This window comes from Chionomys nivalis, chromosome 21 (genome assembly GCF_950005125.1).
Source record: "Chionomys nivalis chromosome 21, mChiNiv1.1, whole genome shotgun sequence".
In the NCBI taxonomy this organism is placed as follows: Eukaryota; Metazoa; Chordata; class Mammalia; order Rodentia; family Cricetidae; genus Chionomys; species Chionomys nivalis.
The window spans coordinates 4582278-4599622 of NC_080106.1; the positions used below are offsets into that span (position 1 = coordinate 4582278).

Genomic DNA, 17345 nt, shown 5'->3' on the forward strand with positions numbered 1-17345 from the left:
GCAGAAGCGCCGGAAGCGGAAGTGCCGCCTTGTGGGCTGGATTTGAAGATCTGTGCAGATGCCCATGGCGGCGGCGGCGGAACGAGAATCGGACACTACAGAGCCTCCTGGCTCTGAGACACTCCTGGATGAGGTGCTGCGGACCCTCTACGACCTGGGTGAGCTTGGCTCCCGAGAGGAGACGGCTGAGGACAGCGGAACGCATTCCAGCCGCGGCAGGACCGGTTCGGGTCACCCGATCTCCTGGCGACATGCCGGCCCGCCTTACCCCTGCGGCGCCTCCCTCTCTGAGACCTTCTCACCCACATCTTGGTCGACCTTTCGCTCTCTCGCTGTGTGGGAAAGAAAAATCGAAGCGTGTAACTGAAGACAGGCAGCTGTCTGGCACTTTGGCAAAAGGACAGACACTCGCAGGGTGAAGAGCCCACATGCAGATTGCCTGACTTTTAGAACCAAACACGTTGCAAACACTGTATTATATTTATTTTGGAGCTGTTGCTCGAAATTCTAAGCTCGCTTACATGGTTAAAAAATAGCTTAGGGGCTGGAGGGATGGCTCAGTGGTTAAGAGCATTGCCTGTTCTTCCAAAGGTCCTGAGTTCAATTCCCAGCAACCACATGGTGGCTCACAGCCATCTGTAATGGGTCTGGTGCCCTCTTCTGGCCCGCAGGCATACACACAGACAGAATATTGTATACATAATAAATAAATAAATATTAAAAAAAAATAGCTTAGAAGCCGGGCGATGGTGGCGCACGCCTTTAATCCCAGCACTCGGGAGGCAGAGGCAGGCGGATCTCTGTGAGTTCGAGACCAGCCTGGTCTACGAGCTAGTTCCAGGACAGGCTCCAAAGCCACAGAGAAACCCTGTCTCGAAAAACCAAAAAAAAAAAAAAAAAAAAAGCTTAGAAGGTGGAAAAACGTACCAGGTGTACATGCTGTTGTGCGTTCCCCCACTAACTGTCAGAGCAACCCTAATATATGTATTAGTTACAGAGAAACAAGCACCACAGGCTAACGGAGCTTGTTAAACGTTACCTTTCAGAGCTCGGATCTAAAGGCTTAGGGCCTAATAACATAGTTTGCGCCGCGTTGACTTGTCCTATGTAGGTTCTCTTGTGTCCAAGGAGTGGAGGGCGGACAACTCTTGGCCTCGACTTTGACTAGTTTTATGACTAATTTTTAAAATCCTCAATATGACTTATGGCCACATCTGCTGGGATTCATTGTTAGTTGCACCAGTGTTCCGGACTCATTTTTATAGCCATACTGCCAGAGTCAGATTGGCTCCAAGTACACGTTTAGTGAGTACATAGCTGGTGTTTAGAGAGCTCTTGTGCACATAGGTCAGTAACAAGGCCTAGACTTCTGGTTCAGATTTCAGGTCTCTATTGAGAGTCTGAGCAGAGGAAACAAACAGAAGATGAGAAATTTAGTAGAAAGTAGCGGTATTTAAATTAAGGCGGTTTTCCTGGATTCTCTTGAATTCATAGCGGAAAGAAAACAGGAAGCCTGGGGCAGGTACTTGTAACCCTGTAATATGATAAAAAGAAATACTAATGTAGAGCCAGGTGTTTTTAATATAGCAGATGGGCAAATGGCAGGTCCCAGTCCCGGGAACTACAGCTCGAATGTCACTAGATGAGCAGCAAGTGTGAGGACAAGAGCGATTGTTTTCATACAAGTCAGAGGTGCACAGCTACCTAGGCAAGAAAGACAACATTTTGGTTTCTAAAAATGGTGCAAAAGCAATTTACTTGAAGAAAAACAATTTGTATCTTTTAAGTTGTGTTTTTACTTTTCAAGTTATATTTATGTGTCTGTCACCGCACCATGGTGAAATAAGGAAACAACTTATGGGAGTCAGCTCTCTGCTTCCACCATGTGGGTCCTGGGGATCAAACCTCCCCGAGCAGTTTCTTTCTTTGTGCAGATGGGTGCTTGTGTCTGGGCCAGATACACAGTTAACATTCATTTGGTATTGGTGTTAACTAAAACCAAAATCGTTTTTACATTTTTTTTTTTATATTGAAACAAACAGGAGAGACCGAAGGTGAAACAGAGCCTAAAAGGATCAAGAAGAAGAGAGAAAAGAAGAGAGTGGGGACCACAGCGGAGGTTTCAGCAGAGCCGCTCCCCCTGCCTGCATCTCTCGCAAAGGGCCAGAGGAAGAATGCTTCCAGCTTTTTCAAGGAACTCAGAGAAGAGCTACACTCTGCTTCCACTGCCCCCTCAGCACCCTCTTCGGGAGCAGAAGTCCCTGCTACTAATGCGGTGTCGCTCTCTGCCCCAGAGAACAGCAGCAGGCTCGTGGAAGTGGTAGAGTTTCAAAGCAGAAGTAAAAGAAAACCAAAACCGGCTCAAGAAGAGCACGCAAAGGTAATGAATCGTCTGCTCTGCACCTGTGTGATCAGGTTACCACTAGACAGTCATGGAATTGGAGAACTAGAGAAAGGAAAAGGCGGTGGTAAATTTTGGAAATAGTCCAGCTATCTGGCCCCGCCTAAGCCCTGAAAATGACCTTTTCGCCCAGAGCCTAGGCCCAGGCCGTAAATTCCACAGTGAAGCTGTGTTGTGTGCCGTCTCGGGCTTTGGGTTTCTCTGGGAACGTGGTTTTAGTGCTGCTCTACTCCATTGTCTGCAGCTGCAAGTGCACTCCGCAGGCTTCCTGCTTTAGTACAGCGACCACAAGCTCCGTTCACAGGAAGCTCAGGCCAGTGAGTCCCCATTCCACAGTCACTGTGTGCCTGCTGCCTGGCTCCCTGGAGACCAGCAGTGGAACGTGTGGGTGCTGTGTTGTCCCTGTGGTTATGAAGTTATAAAGGTAAACAAGCGGTGCTGAGAGGAGCAGGCAGAGTCTACTCTGGGTGGGGTGGTCAGGGGGGTAAGGCCCTGAGCAGGTCAGGCTCGTATTAAATGGTACTTGGGGAGAGGAGAGCCGCTCAAGCAGAAAACAGCTTTGCCAACTCCCTTGGGTGCAAGGCGCCTGACTGGTTCCAAGAGCTGGAAGACTAGCAGAAGTAGGACAGGGGACAGTGGCATGAGATGACGCACAGACGCTGGGGAAGCCAGCCCTTCCCAGGTCTTAGAGGCAGCTGTAGGATTTTGTACTTTAAAAACCGTGAAGACAGCCCGGTGTGATGCCTTATGCCAGTCGTGCCCAAACAACTCAGGAGGATTTCCGTGAAGTCAAGCTAGTCTTGCTTCACAGCCAGTCCTAGGCCAGTCTCATCTACATGATGAGGTCTTCCAATCAGAACAAAACATAGCAAAGATCAATTAAGTATGTGGGAACCTATGACAGCATTCCCAGCAGAGGCAGGAGGTCATCTGCTTCTTGTTTGCAGTGAGTTATAACCAACAGAGTGAGGGAGGGGTACTGCTCAGCGCTCTGGGTTTGAAATGGGGTAGCCTAGACAGACTTGGGGAGCAAATGAAAGAACCTGTGTCTTTTCTTTCTTTCTTTTTTGGTTTTTCAAGACAGGGTTTCTCTGTAGCTTTGGAGCCTGTCCTGGAACTAGCTCTTGTAGACCAGACTGGCCTCGAACTCACAGTGATCCACCTGCCTCTGCCTCCCGGGTGCCGGGATTAAAGGCGTGCGGCGACACCACTCTCCCCCCCCCCCCCCCCCCGGGCTAAGAACCTGTTTCTTAATGGGAGTGCAGCTTTGTGAGAGGAAGGACATGGGCTGTGTCAGGCAGTAAGTATGTCAGGTCGCCTGAAGCCATTCAGCTGGCACTTGGCTCCTAGGGCAGTGTCATTGGCTTTGTCCTCACATCCCTCAAGCTGCTCAGTCTCCACTGTCGCTGCTCTGTGAATCTTAAGTGCCTCAGTGGTCTAGCTAAAAAAGGGACCGAAGCAGGGTGTGGCTGTGCTGGCTTTCAATGCCGCCTTCAGGCAGATCTCTGTAAGTTCAAGAGGAGCCTGGCCTACATAAGAGACCCTGTTTCAGAGCAAAAAGGTGGGGACAGAAAGCAGGAATGAAGGGTGAAGAGAAAGGGCCCTGTGTCCTCTCTCCATGCTCCACTGTCAGTTCTGCCTCTGCCATTGCCATCGGTCCCCACAAGCTAGTGCTTGTTCCCGTTCACTGACCCCATCTTGCCATACTAACTAACTCCTGATTCCTGCAAGTGTTTGCTGCGCAGAGGAGCCTGGTGCCTGCTGAGGTGATGTGCTGGTCTGCAGTCACGTGCACTGCTTACCACACGTGCCACTCAGAGCATGTGAGCACAGCTTGACAGGGTTCGGTTTGGTTTTTAGATTAATACAAATTTATTTAGCAGACAAACCTTATAAGGCCTTCAAAAATCACTCTGTCTGCCCTGTTTGGCATGACTTTTCTTTTGTTTATTTCCCTGGTGCTAGGGATGGAACAGGGAAGGCCCATGCACACAAGCAAGCCTCTCCCTCTGAGGTACACCTCAGCTGTCATGGAGGGTGTGCTGATGAGTTCTCAGTCCACCTGAAGGTCCTGTGCCTGTCAGTGTTCAGTATTGCAGTCAGAACCTGACCCAGACCATCCAGAGAAAGGATTGTGGATCTGAAGCAAGCACCAGGCCAGGGTTCATCCCAGGCTTCCAGGCTATGTACTCTGTTGCTGCTTGGGAGATAGAATACAGATTTATTAGGTTCTGTGGCCTTTGATAAGACCAGTGGGAGGAGCCAGAGGATCACCAGACCTGAAGACGCCTCCCCATTTCATTGCCAAATAGCCACAGATCCTGAGCTCCCTTAAAGTCAGGAAGAGAGTCATCTAGTTGAGGCACTTCACGCTGGTCCCTACTCTTTCCAAAACTACCTTCCTTTGAGAAAAAGAGTATTTACCTACCACACCCACTCTTAACTGGAGACCAGCTGGACATTTCAATAATTTTAAAAGTTTGTCCACCTAGATTCTTATTACATTTTATTTGTTTGTGCATGAGGTAGTGGGTACCATGGTGCATCTGTGTGGAGATCAGAGGACAACCTATAGGAGCCCGTTCTCTCCTCCCACCATGTTGAACCCAGGGAATAAACTCGGGTCATTAGGCTTTGTGGAAAGCACTGTTCCCTGGAGTCGAGTCACCTTAGTCCACCAGTGACGTTTTCTTTTGGCGGGGGAGCTTGTTTTGCAGGGTCTCACTGTATAGCTCTGGCTGTCCTAGAACTCACTATCTGAACCAGGCTGGCCCTGAACTAAAAGAGATCCTCCTGCCTCTGTCTCCCAAGTATTGGGATTAAAGATGTGTACAACTACACTTGGCAGGTTTTTTTTTTGTTTGTTTGTTTGTTTTAAATCCAGGCAACACAGAAGAAAATGCTCTGGGACAAGTCAGCAGACAGGTTCCCTGAGCCCAGAGCCCAGCTCCTGCGTGGAGAAGAAAGCAGGGGGCATGAGGCTTGCATTGTGATTTGATATCCTTGCTATGCAGGGCAGGCAGGGAGTGTGCCCTGAGAAAACAGGACAGCCACTCTGGCTGGCCCATTGTCCCCCATGGGGACCATCATCTTTTTTAGAGGTCGTACGGAATTTACAACTCTCTTTTGCTGCTCTGACAGACAGGGCATGGGATTGGATGGTGACTATTGGCCAAATGTCTTTGTCTTTGACGGTAGTCTCCTTAGAGTCTTAAGCATCTAGAGAGTCCTGTAGGGCTGAAGGACCAGGGCGTGTGACTTAAAAGTCACAACCTTGAAAGTCTTTGCGGCAGCAATGCCACCAGCAGTCAGGAACCAAAGCTTCTCCTTGGCCAGGAAGCTGATGCTTCTCGGAGGACTGTCATCCTAGCAGATAAGAAGGCAGTGGTTTCAAACCTCTGCTTAGACATCAGTGCTCTGTCCTGCTCCTTGCCAAGCAAAACTTTCTGTCTGGTCCATGAAAGACAGATGTTTCTTTTTCTTGTTTCCTCTTCCCTTAAAACCTTGAGTCCCTAAAGCACATGAGCTTGGGGTTGAGGAGACGCTCGGCTGTTAGGAGTGCACATGCACTGCTCTCGCAGAGGACCCAGATTTGGTTCCCAGCAGTCACACGGTGGCTCACAGCCGTCTGTAGCTCCAGTCCTAGGGACTGCCTCAGACTGCTGTACACACGGTGCACATACATACAACTAGGCACACACATAAATAGCATTTCAAAACAAAAGTGCACTCTCCACCTCTTCTCTGCAAGCTCTAAAGATTTCGGCAGCATGTAGAACTGGTACTTAGATGGTGGGCTGGCTTCAAGGCTCTTTTCCAGCTTTTCTTTGTGATGAAATACTCAAGAGTTTGGTACATAACTTATTACTTATTAATACTCAAGAGTTAGGTACATAACTTATTACTTATTAATACTCAAGAGTTTGGTACACAACTTATTACTTATTAATACTCAAGAGTTTGGTACACAACTTATTACTTATTAATACTCAAGAGTTTGGTACACAACTTATTACTTATTAATACTCAAGAGTTTGGTACACAACTTATTACTTATTAATACTCAAGAGTTTGGTACACAACTTATTACTGGTGAGCGGCTGTTGCCACCCTGTCTTCCTCCTACAGAGCTGCAGCTGTCCCCCTTCCTCTCCTCTTCTGCTCTCTCTCTTAAATGGCAGTGCCATTCTGGAATGGGGTCACTTTTACTCTGTGACTGGCTTGTATCACAGTGCCCTCCTCATCTATGATATGGCGTGTATCAGAATTCTGCTCTTTGGCTTATTTTGTGTGGTGTTGACTCATGTTTGCTAGATTAGCACTCTGCCGCTGAGCTACATCCCAATCCAGAGACGCCTTTCTTCAAGAAGCCGAACATGAACCACTGAACCTGTTCATCTGTTGGTAGACATCTGGGTGCCCTTGTATTTTAGCTGCTGCGAACACTGCCACTGTGAACATTGGTGTACCTGCCAGGGTAGAACTGCTCGATCATTTGCTTGCTCTGCGTTTACTGTTCCTAGGAAGTGTCGCACGTTGTCCGTAGCAGCCGTACCTTTAGCATTTTTGCCTACAGTCTATAAGGGCTCAGTTTCTTGACACCCTTTCCAACACTTATTTTCTTGGGGGAAGTTGGGTTTTATTTTATACACATACGCACAGTTGTTGGGTTGTTTGTTTCAAGATAAGGTTTTATGATGTTGCCCAGGCTGGCCTCACACTTGTAGCCACTTCCCTGCCTCTTCTCAGATTACAGGTGTGGGCTGCCATACCTGGCTAACTGGTAGTTTCTAATAAGAATTTGTTTCCTTACAGGATAAAACAAAGGCCCTTGAAAAAGATGTGGGTATTCAAGAATTTAACCTAGAAAAGGTAAGCATTTTGAGGTAACTTTTAGTTCCTTTTTAAGGTTTGCATTGTTGACCATGAACTGGCAGCTTTAACACAATGCCAGCCTTTTGCAGAGTCTTGTCTCAAGGCTAGGGAAATGGTGACCCTAGTCTCAGGATGTTCACATGACTGACTGACTAGCACAGGGTTACAGCGTGATGGCCGGTGATACAGTGGCAAGTCAGAAAGACGTGCATACTTCCACAGTGCAGCTGGTTTCTAAGATGCCTGACAAAAGGACAGGAGGAAGCCACTCAGCAACTTAGAGAACAGTTGTGTTTGACCTGCTGTGGTCAGCTCCCGTGTGTGGACAGCATGTTGGAGAGGCACTTTCATCTAAGTGGCTGCCTCTCTGAACTGGCTTGGTCCATTCACAGTATTGAGTGCTGCCTGAATCCCAATACTGTCACTAGTTCACACAGAGATAATCATTGCTTCAGCTGTGGGATTAAACAAGGAAGGAACACTAAGAGCGCAGGGGTTCAAGAGCCTGCTGGTGCTTCCTCGGCCATGGTAGCACTGCAGGGTCCCGACTGTGGGGCAGCGTGGCTGAGAGGCTGCTGCCTGGGGAGTTGTTGGCATGTGGGTCTGACTGTTGTGCACCAACAGGCTCGTTTGGAAGTACACCGCTTTGGGATCACGGGCTATGGCAAAGGAAGAGAGAGAATCCTGGAACGGGAGCGAGCTATCGTGCTGGGGGCTAAGGTGAGGGGCTGCCTGCCGTGGTCAGACCTGGGGGAAGGGGTAGCCCAGGGGCACTGGAACAGCCCTTTTCTTACTTATAGGAGAAAAATGGATGGTATGTCTTTATTCTTTCCTGTCAGGCTCCCAAAAGAAGTTACGTGAATTACAAGGTTTTACAGCAACAAATCAAAGAGAAAAGGAGAGCGCAGGAAGAAGAAGAGAGATTGGTGGGTGTCTGCTCTTTACTCTGCTAAGCAGGGGCTGGCTGTCTCATGGCTGCCTGCAGGCGGGCTTAGCTAGCCAAATAGTATGGACACCAACATTGCCTAATGCCCCTCCCAGCCTCCAGTTATATCAGCTGAGCCAGCTGAGCCAGCTGAGGCATCTGGCCTGGTCATGGAGAAGGTGAGGCTGGCCTTGAGGCCAAAGTGTCTGTTGAGTGCCCACCATGTGCCCAGCAGGTGTTGGTGCTCGACTATGGTTATCCTGAGGGGTCATGACACTTGGGGTTTCTGACAGGGTCTCAGTGTGTAACCCAGGCTGGCTTAGAATTGCCCCTTCACTGCCTCTGTCGTCTGAGTACAGTCACGGGTGTACACTACCGGATCCTGATACCTGTCACATTTTGTAACAGGTCAGAGTGAGACTTGTTGGCTTATGTTTACTAAACCCACTTGAAAATGTTAAAAATGATGACATTTATGTGGCTTTTTGTCACAAACTTGCTGCCCTGTTGTGAATATTTACTATCCATTACTGATTCATTGTCTTTGTTGCTGATTTAGGCCCGGGACACAGACATTTTCAAGAAAAAGAAGAGGAAAGTACAGGAGGACAGGTGGGTAGTGGCCACGGATGCCGGGGCGTCCCTGACCAGGTCTGTGGTTGGTTCTTGTGGACCCGTGCGTGAGTGCAGCACCCCAGCCCTCTAGTTACGTGCTTGGGCCTGTGAAGAGGTGATTAGGGAACTGCCCCAGCGATGCGTGAGAATCTGAGCTTGCCATGGCTGGCCTAATGTGCCACACTCACAGTGGAGCTTCTTGATGTGAAATGGAGAAATCATGGGAAAGGGTCTGGTACTTGTCTTAGCTTTGGGTGGGGATTCCTCTCCTGGGCACCGTGCTCCAGTCTGGGCTCTTCATCTTAGCCTCTCTCACAGCAGTGTCCTTGTCAGTTGAGTGCCCATTCTGTGCCAGGTAAGTGTTGGTGCCCAGGTGACGTCACCCTGAGGGAGCCCTGTCCCTTGAGGGGCATGGCAGCGAGGGAAGCCTCCAACTGTGAAAGCAATTGGTGATGTCTGGTGCTAGCGAGTCCTGTAAAGAGGCTTCAGTCGAGCTTGGAGGGTTGAGCTGGAGGTCACTTCAGGGAGGTGACGTCTGTCAGGAACTGAGAGCAAAGAGGAAGGGTCACCCTGGAAATAGTGTTCAGCACCTTGTGGAGTGAGAGACCAGTGCAGCTGTGGCAGGGCCTGCACAAGAAGAGAAGCCCACACCTGTGGCCCTGCTCGCTCTAACCGCCTGGCACCTTCTTTTACTGTCAACACAGGAGATCCAGGAAGTCGGCTCCCAGCATTTTGTCAGATGGAAAAGTTGGACAAGTTGGAAAATTCAGAAATGGGACATTGATTCTAAGCCATGCTGATATCAGGAAAATAAATTCTTCCAGAGTAGCAAAATGATGGACTTTGTCAGCTCCAGAGAGGAGTAGGAACCGTGACGGCCTGGCACAGGACCACTGAACTGCAGACCGCACCCCACGTCCTCGGGTCTCTTCATGAGGAGCAAGACGGATAAACAGGGCGGTGACCTGCTGAGTGCCGGCCAGGCCCAGGCTCCACTCCCCTGTGCTGGAGAGGTTGTTCTCCCGCAGTGGCAGTGACCTGCTGAGTGCCGGCCAGGCCCAGGCTGCACTCGGGTTCTGGTTGCTAGTGTCAGCACACTTGGTTCCAGTCCCTCCTCTTCATAGTTTCACTGTCTCCTGAGTGTTTGTGATTGCCGTTACAGTGCCTTTCGGACTTCTGATGACAGTGTTACTATGTCATGAAAGAACTAAGAACTCTTGTCATCTTCTATTGTCAACCTACTTTGTGTAAAATCCATTTTGTAAGAATTTTCAAAAATACACATCTGTTGTATGCTGACTGTTGAGTAACACTCAGCAGTTCTAACTGGTTTCCCATACCTCACAAGGCCATGTTTACAGTGATGTTACCCCTACCTGGGTGTCAGCGTCTTCTCAGAGAGTGAGGTAAGTTAAAGGGAGATCTCCAGTGAGGAAGGATTCTGGTACTTCCCACCTTAGGTGTTTGGCTCCTTGTCTAGTAAGCACTGTGATGTGGGTTTAGAGACCTTTAGGTCATGGCCAGCAGGTTGTCAGGTGACTCTGAAAGTATCGCCAAACCAACTCACGAGGTGGAATCCAATTTGCTAGGTTTTTTTAAATGACATTTTTAAAGTTTATTTTGTGTGTATGTTAGGGCACATGTGCCATGTGTTTATGTGGAAGTCATAGGCCCGACTTTCAGGGGATCACCATACTGATCCAGGAATCAAATGTGTCTTGGCAGCCTTGGCAGCAAGCACCATCCTTTGCCCACTGAGCCATCTCATCAGCCCAAGTTTAGAAGATCTTAAAGGACAACACTAGAAAAAAGATCTTAGGAGTCAGAGATGACACACAAAGGGGCACCTCATCAGCTGACTCCATCTCCTCCAGGGGAGCCTTGGGTGTGGAGTTCTACTTCCATGAGCCCCAACAGAGTCCCAGTGGTTCCTGCTTTTTCATCCTCTGTGTAAATCTTTATGCTCAACCCTTAACAAAGGTGGAGAAGTGAGCTGTATAAATACAGCTCAGCGAAATGACCACTGAGTAGTCTAGAGACACTCGAGGTTTGAAGGCAGAGTGACCCACAAACAGCCCTGTATCCTGCATACAGAGGATCAAGCTAAAATCAGTGCCTTGGATGAAGCCTCCTAACAAGGTCTCCTCCAGGTCAACTACAGCAGTGGTTCTCAACCCCTTGGGGTTGAACAACCCTTCAAATATCAGATACCCTGCATATCAGATATAAACATTATGGTTTATAAAAGCAGTAAAATTAGAGTTCTGAAGTAGCAACAAAATAATCTTATGGTTGGGGGGGGGTCACCACAACATGAGAAACTGAGTTAACGGCATGACATCTGGAAGGTTTGAGAACCACTGAACTACAGGGAAGCGACCATCAGGAAGTCATGCTAAGGAAAGCAGAGATTCTGGATTTTTCTTTTACTCTTAAACTCTTTCCTCTTTAGTCTTTTTGCTGTTTGGGTGCCCACCACCCAGCTCCAAAATAATCACACAGGGAGTCTTATTCATAAGCCTGGCATTAGCTTGGCTTGTTTCTAGCCAGCTTTTCTTAAATTATCCCATCTATCTCTTGCCTCTGGGCTTTCACCTTTATTTCTCTTTCCTTTCTTCCATCCTTCCTTCCTTCCTTTGTGACTTGCTATATGTCTGGCCCCTTCTATTCTTGCTTCTCGATCTCTTCTCCTCCTTCCAGATTCCTCCTATTTCTTCTCTCTGCCTGACAGTCCCGCCTGTCCTTTCTCCTGCCTCACTATTGGCCGTTCAGCTCTTTATTAGAGCACCAGGTGTTTGAGACAATCACGCTTCACAGAGTTAAACAAATGCAACATAAAAGAATGCAACATGTCTTTGCATCATTAAACAAATGTAACCCATCTTAAAATAATATTCCACAGCACAGAGTCCAGAGTTCACTCTGTGCAGCTGTGCAGGACAAATGTCACACAAGACTGGCAAGAAGGAAGTGGCCTATACAGGAAACTCCCAAGTTGAACTTGTTAGGAAAGGACTGCAGAGCCAACTCCCGCTCACAGAGTCTGCAGAAAGTGGAAAGGCAAGGCACTGTGGGGTAAAGCTCTCTTAGCCATTACTGATTTGAACCAACATGGTAAAGAAGCAGTGTCTGGATGTCGAATCAGACTGGTGGGGAGAGCTGGCATCACCTCTACCTGCACCTCTCATGCACGCACGCACGCACACACACACAATTTTTTTTAAATGAAACCATACCTTCATTGTGGAAAATTTGAACCCACATCTTTACTTTGAGATTTGGGAGCCCACAAAACTAAAACTGATGACCAGTGGTCAGCCAGGGCCAGTCTGTTGAAATGGGGAAGTGACCACAGACCACACCTGTCTTCCAGTTGTTGGCAGTGTCAAAAGAATTTATTTCAAATTTGTTTAAGAATGTGGTAAAACTCAAGTTTCCAAAAAGTAATACAGAAAGTTCAACCAACCCCCTAAAGACCAGAAAACACAGTGTTTGTAATTCAAAAAATACAAACGCTTGTGGATACCTATACAAAAATTAGAAAAAACTGCGTTCCTTACCACTTCCCACCCCTCTGTGTTTTCAGTGAAACATGAACAGCCACAGGACCAAGAGCTGCCACCAAATACCAACCACTGGGGACAGAATCAATGTGGTAGGGAGGGTGGGGAGAGAAGGCAAGGAAAGGCAGGAGAACGGGGTCAAAACAACAGCACACACCTTCTGTTTCTGTTAAATTCCTTTGCCAACACTATACAAACACCTCTCATGCTCAGTGCGCCGTGTAGTGCAAAGGCGGCGGTCTACGTCATGCATTCACGTGTTCTGTTTGTCTACACCCCACTCTCTGCTGGTGCCGAGAAAGTGGGGGACTTAGGAAGTACAGTCTCTGGCGGTTTGGAGTTGGAAAGGCCACTGCAGGCCACGCAAGGGGCTCCGTCAGCCATCCCAAGGCCTGTATAGCATCTGCTCAGAACTACGCACAAAGGCTTGGTGCCCAGTGCCACCCTGCTGGCCCTCAAGCTCTGGGACCTTTCCCACGGCTGGGTTGACAACTGGGCCCTCAGCGAGCTGCACCACTTGAGGGAGTCACCTCACTTAAAGTCCCACCCAGCTCCTTCCCCTGAATTCAGCAGGATTCATGGGAAAGATCAGGTTTCCCGCCCTTCGTAGCTGGTGCCACAAGTCTCAACCGCAGTCACCTGTCTGAAATCGACTTGTCACTAGCCGTCCCAAGCTAGAGGCCCCAGTTCAGCTGGACGTCATAACACTCTCGGGTGTCTCGCAAAGCCACCCCCACTGCTGGGCAAACAGATGTGAAATGCCTTGGGTAGGGGGAGTCCCTAAAGACCAGAATGGAAGGAACAGGGCAGAAGGCTGGCTAACATCTTTTCTTGGCTTAGGGGACACCGCATACAGATGCTTTTAGCACTCAAGAGAAGGTTGCTGACAGGTTTGGCCTGTTCAAGGCCCTGGCACGTCACATTAACCCAGGCTCTCCATTAGTGAATGAGCTTGCTGTGGCCCGTGAGTGTCTGCAATGCCAGGCGCTATGTGAAAAGACTTGCTGGGGTGGAAGACACTGTGGTTAGAGGATGCAGTAAAGCCATCCAGGTTTGAGCCACCGAATGAGTCATTTAGCCTGGGCCCTGCTGATGAATCTATTCCATGATCCACACAGTACAGAGAGGAGGTAGTTGGCATGACCAGCCCTGTTTGCAGGAAGGGATACTGAGGCATGGAAACAAGTGGGATATTCACCTCATGCATGCCATGAGCCAACATCAAAGCCATTTTAAGGGGTAAGTGCTGAGAGATGCTCTGCTTTCCCATCTCTGCCTCAAGCCCCCTCTTACCTTAGTTTACCTCTCCACTTCTTCAGGACCTCTTCAGACAAGAGCCGTACCAGGCTGTCACCAACAACTGGCTATTCCAGGGGTAACAGAGTTTGGACTTTGAACATCTTCTAATAATATATGATATTTCTTTAACTCCTTGAGGGCTCCAAATCCATTAAGATGTCCCTGTTCCTTCCCGGAAAATGTGGCCAAGAAAAATGAAGGGAAGGAGCCTTTCTTTCTGAGAATAGAGGTGGGTGTGGCCACTATCTTCAGTGAGCAGAAATGTGAGCCCCTTTGTCCTCACATGCTTCACTGAAAACCTGTGAAGAATTCTTACGTTGGGGTAACACGAGGAGTGGCTTTGAGACAGACCTCCTATGTGACACAGGAATGGGTACCAACACTATGAATGTCAACACCCAACAAATCAATATGACCCAGATCCAGGTCAGCCCCAAGGGGGCATCTGGATATCTCTGGGTATTTGGGATTGTCACACTAACTGGGGGTGCTCTTGGTATCTTGAGGATTGAAACAAGGGGTGCTTAATGCTTTTCAGCACTCAGGCCCCACCCAAAATGTCAGCATTAAGCACCCTGGGTCACTCCCACAGTTCTGTGATGGTGTTCCTTACACTCCTGTATCGAGATTCCCCCAAATGATTTTATCCACTCTCTTCACCCCTCTGTAGCAAGAGACCATAGGGGGTGGAGACAGCCTCATCAAGGGCAAACCCAGACCACCTTCCCTGAGGCACGTCCCCACTCAAGGAGCAAGCCTCTCAATCGCAGAATTAAGGCTGATATGCTGCCCCTGGGAAAGAAAATTCACATGGACACCGCACTCTGGCCTTGACCTGAAAGGGCCAGGGAAGGGGTAGGGCAACATGAGCGCGAGAAAAAGGGCTCAGTAAGGTGGGCATCCCCTTCTCTCCCCTTCTCCGCAGAGCTCAGCCTGTGTCAGGGCTCACCCTGGTAGCATATTGCTTCCTGGCTCTGGACCCCTGGGGCCTACAGAGCCACTAAGAACATTTTTGGGAGCACCCAAAGGACTGAAGGTGCAGCCTGGACCACACACAGCATGAGTACCAAGGCCAGGCAGTTGTCTCCAGATAGGACAGAGGAGAAAAAGCCTGGGCTGGGGTTCTGCTGTCCTACTGTGACGGAGGAGGGGCTGTGTGGGGAGTCGGTGCCAGTGGGTACTGTCAAGGACATTCATTTCAAAGGGATTGGCATTTCCTAGCCCACACAGAGAACAGGCTCCAGGTGAATTTCTTCCCCAGACTTACCCTAAATTCCTACTCAGGGGCCAACCAAGGAAGGCCTCCCTTGATATCATTTTCATACAGCAGTTACCTCAGCGTCAGTGCTAAGGACTCAATGTCCTAAGACCCTGTGATCTGTCTGTCACGTGCAATTCCAGGGCCTTGCCACTGTGAGGAGTTAAGTTCCTTCGCTTTTTGATCACCTCAAGTGTGTCGTACCGCCCCGCCCTTCTCTCATCCATGCATTCTTGTCCCTGAAAGGCGACCTGTGCAGAAGGCGGGGGAGGTGGCTGTGCAGGGCTGCCCAGGTTGGCCCTGGCATCAGCGTATTGCTTCTGGGCTCTAGTGAGCAAAGGGAGACATTTAGCATCCCCATTCATGCTGCCATGGGAGATGGGGAGCTGGATCTCCCTTGCTCAACTCCAGGGAACCTCCTTAAAGAGGTCAACTGAGTTGGGTGTGATGCTCACCTCTGTAATCTCAGTACTCAGGAGGCTGAGGCAGGAGGATTGCTGTGAGTTCAAGGCCAGCCTGAGCTATACAGTGAATTCCAGGCCAGCCTGGGCTACAGTGTGAGACCATGTCTCAAACAAACTAAAATAAGAAGGAGGACGAGTAAAAGGAGGAGAGAAGAAGAGAAAAAGGAAGAGAAGGGGGAGGAGGAAGAAGAGGAGGAAGAGGAGAAGGAGGAAAGTGATCTCCGAGAGCGCTGGGGGCTCAATGGTTGAGCATGTGCAAGACCAAGGCCATGGGTTGGATTTTCCAGCACCAGAAAAAAAAGTCCCCTGGAATGATGGCCATTTCCTTATCTCCCCAAAGCCACCCACAGCTCCAGGTCTGCCCAAGTGACTCCTGCTTCCCAGGCAAGTGCTTGACCCGGGCTTTGAAGACTGCAGGGCTCCCCCTGGCCAGCTTTTCTGTGTGTTCTTACTCCAGGGTCTCTGGAATTTTCTACCAGAGAGCCAGACACGTGAACCACCACTATCACCATCACCGCCACACCCCAACCATGGCCACATGTGACTGCCTGGGTCTTCCCTTTGAAGCGCCTTTCCCTCCATCTGCTGGGGTCTTCCATAACTGTGGCTGTGGGTCAACAGGACCTGCTGAGCAACTGAGGACATGGTAGCCACGGTCCTGTGGGCTACCCTGAGAGCTTTAGATGGCGTTATGGGCTGCTGAGCCAGAGACCACTCAGCAGGAAGAGAGTCCAAAGAAGCCAAAACTACTCCTCTGCATTGAAGGTGACTCCAGGACCCAATGTGGAAGCTGGACAGCGCTGAACTGCTCCTGGTGACGTCGGAGTATCTGAGGAAATAAGGGCCGTGAGCAAGAGCTCTGAGGTAGGACTGGAGGGTCTGTGCAGCCCAGCAGTGGGTACTTGGGAACAGGTGCAGGACCCGTGCGCAAAGGCGGTGAGGAAGCACGATTGGGGTTACCGTGCAGATGCATCCAATAAAAACCAGCCCAGTTTATGGACAAGTCATTCCTCCGTGAAAAACAAAATGCCTGATGAATTCTTTCCAAAGGAGAGAGCAAGGTTACTGCCAGGCAGAGCGGGAGACTGCAGACGCTGGAAGGGAGGAGGCGGGGCCTGAAGGAGGGTGACTCCATGTGGACCTCACCAGCGAGAGCTGCGCTCCTCAGAAGGAGAGCCTCCCTGCACCCCAGAGAACCCTGGCTCATGTGGAAAGACAAGTTGTAAGGTGTCATCATCGAGTCTCAGCCTTTCTCCAGGCTTCGCCTGTCCCACTGTGACGGAGCCACCCATATTACCACCAGGGCTACTTCTCATGTTCGTGATGCTTCCAGCAGGGCACCCAGGAAAGTCACAGGGGCTTTGATGTGAGGCCTTCCCAGGGTCTGCTGCTTCTGTGCTCAAGGCCTAACCCAGGAAGGAAGGCAGAGTAGATAGATTTCCATCAATTTCTGGGAAAGCAGGTTCTAGAAAAAGCCACAGCTGTGCAAAGACATGTCACTGTCTTGGATTCCAGTGTTTCCATTTGTAACTAAAAACGGAATGAATAAAACTTAACTGGTTATTACACACACCATGTATGTGTGTGTGTGTGTGTGTGTTGATAGCACATGGTTAATAATAAAGGTCTTAAGGAAGCCCTTCTGAAGGATTCTAGTAGACTAATGTCCCTTCCATTAGTCCTGAATTAGTTTGTAGTGTATTGTTGTAGTGTACTGAAGACTCCATATCCCGAAGGCTCAAGGTCAGTTTCTCCCAGCAGAGGTAACAAGCTGCCGGTTTGGCAGGAGCAGAGTCCTAGAAACAGGTTTCACACTGGTGTGGAGTGACATCACCGCGCAGACTCATCTTGGGATACCCATCCCAAAGTTAGCCTTCCTCCCTCCAGGAAAAAAAAAATCTAAGGGGAAATCAAACTTTCCAAACAATGTCAGACAACATAAGCC

The 17345-nt window shown here is 49.3% G+C and overlaps 1 protein-coding gene across 1 annotated transcript; it reads left to right on the top strand.

The window, feature by feature from the left end:
- Positions 1-38: 38 nt before the first annotated feature.
- On the top strand, positions 39-10102 carry C21H1orf131 (chromosome 21 C1orf131 homolog). The gene is made up of 7 exons (XM_057753854.1): positions 39-158; positions 2043-2380; positions 7217-7273; positions 7901-7996; positions 8116-8202; positions 8761-8813; positions 9521-10102. Exons 1-7 carry the CDS (start codon positions 59-61, stop codon positions 9651-9653), a joined length of 864 nt encoding a protein of 287 aa, XP_057609837.1. The 5' UTR covers positions 39-58; the 3' UTR covers positions 9654-10102.
- The last annotated feature ends 7243 nt before the right edge of the window (positions 10103-17345 follow it).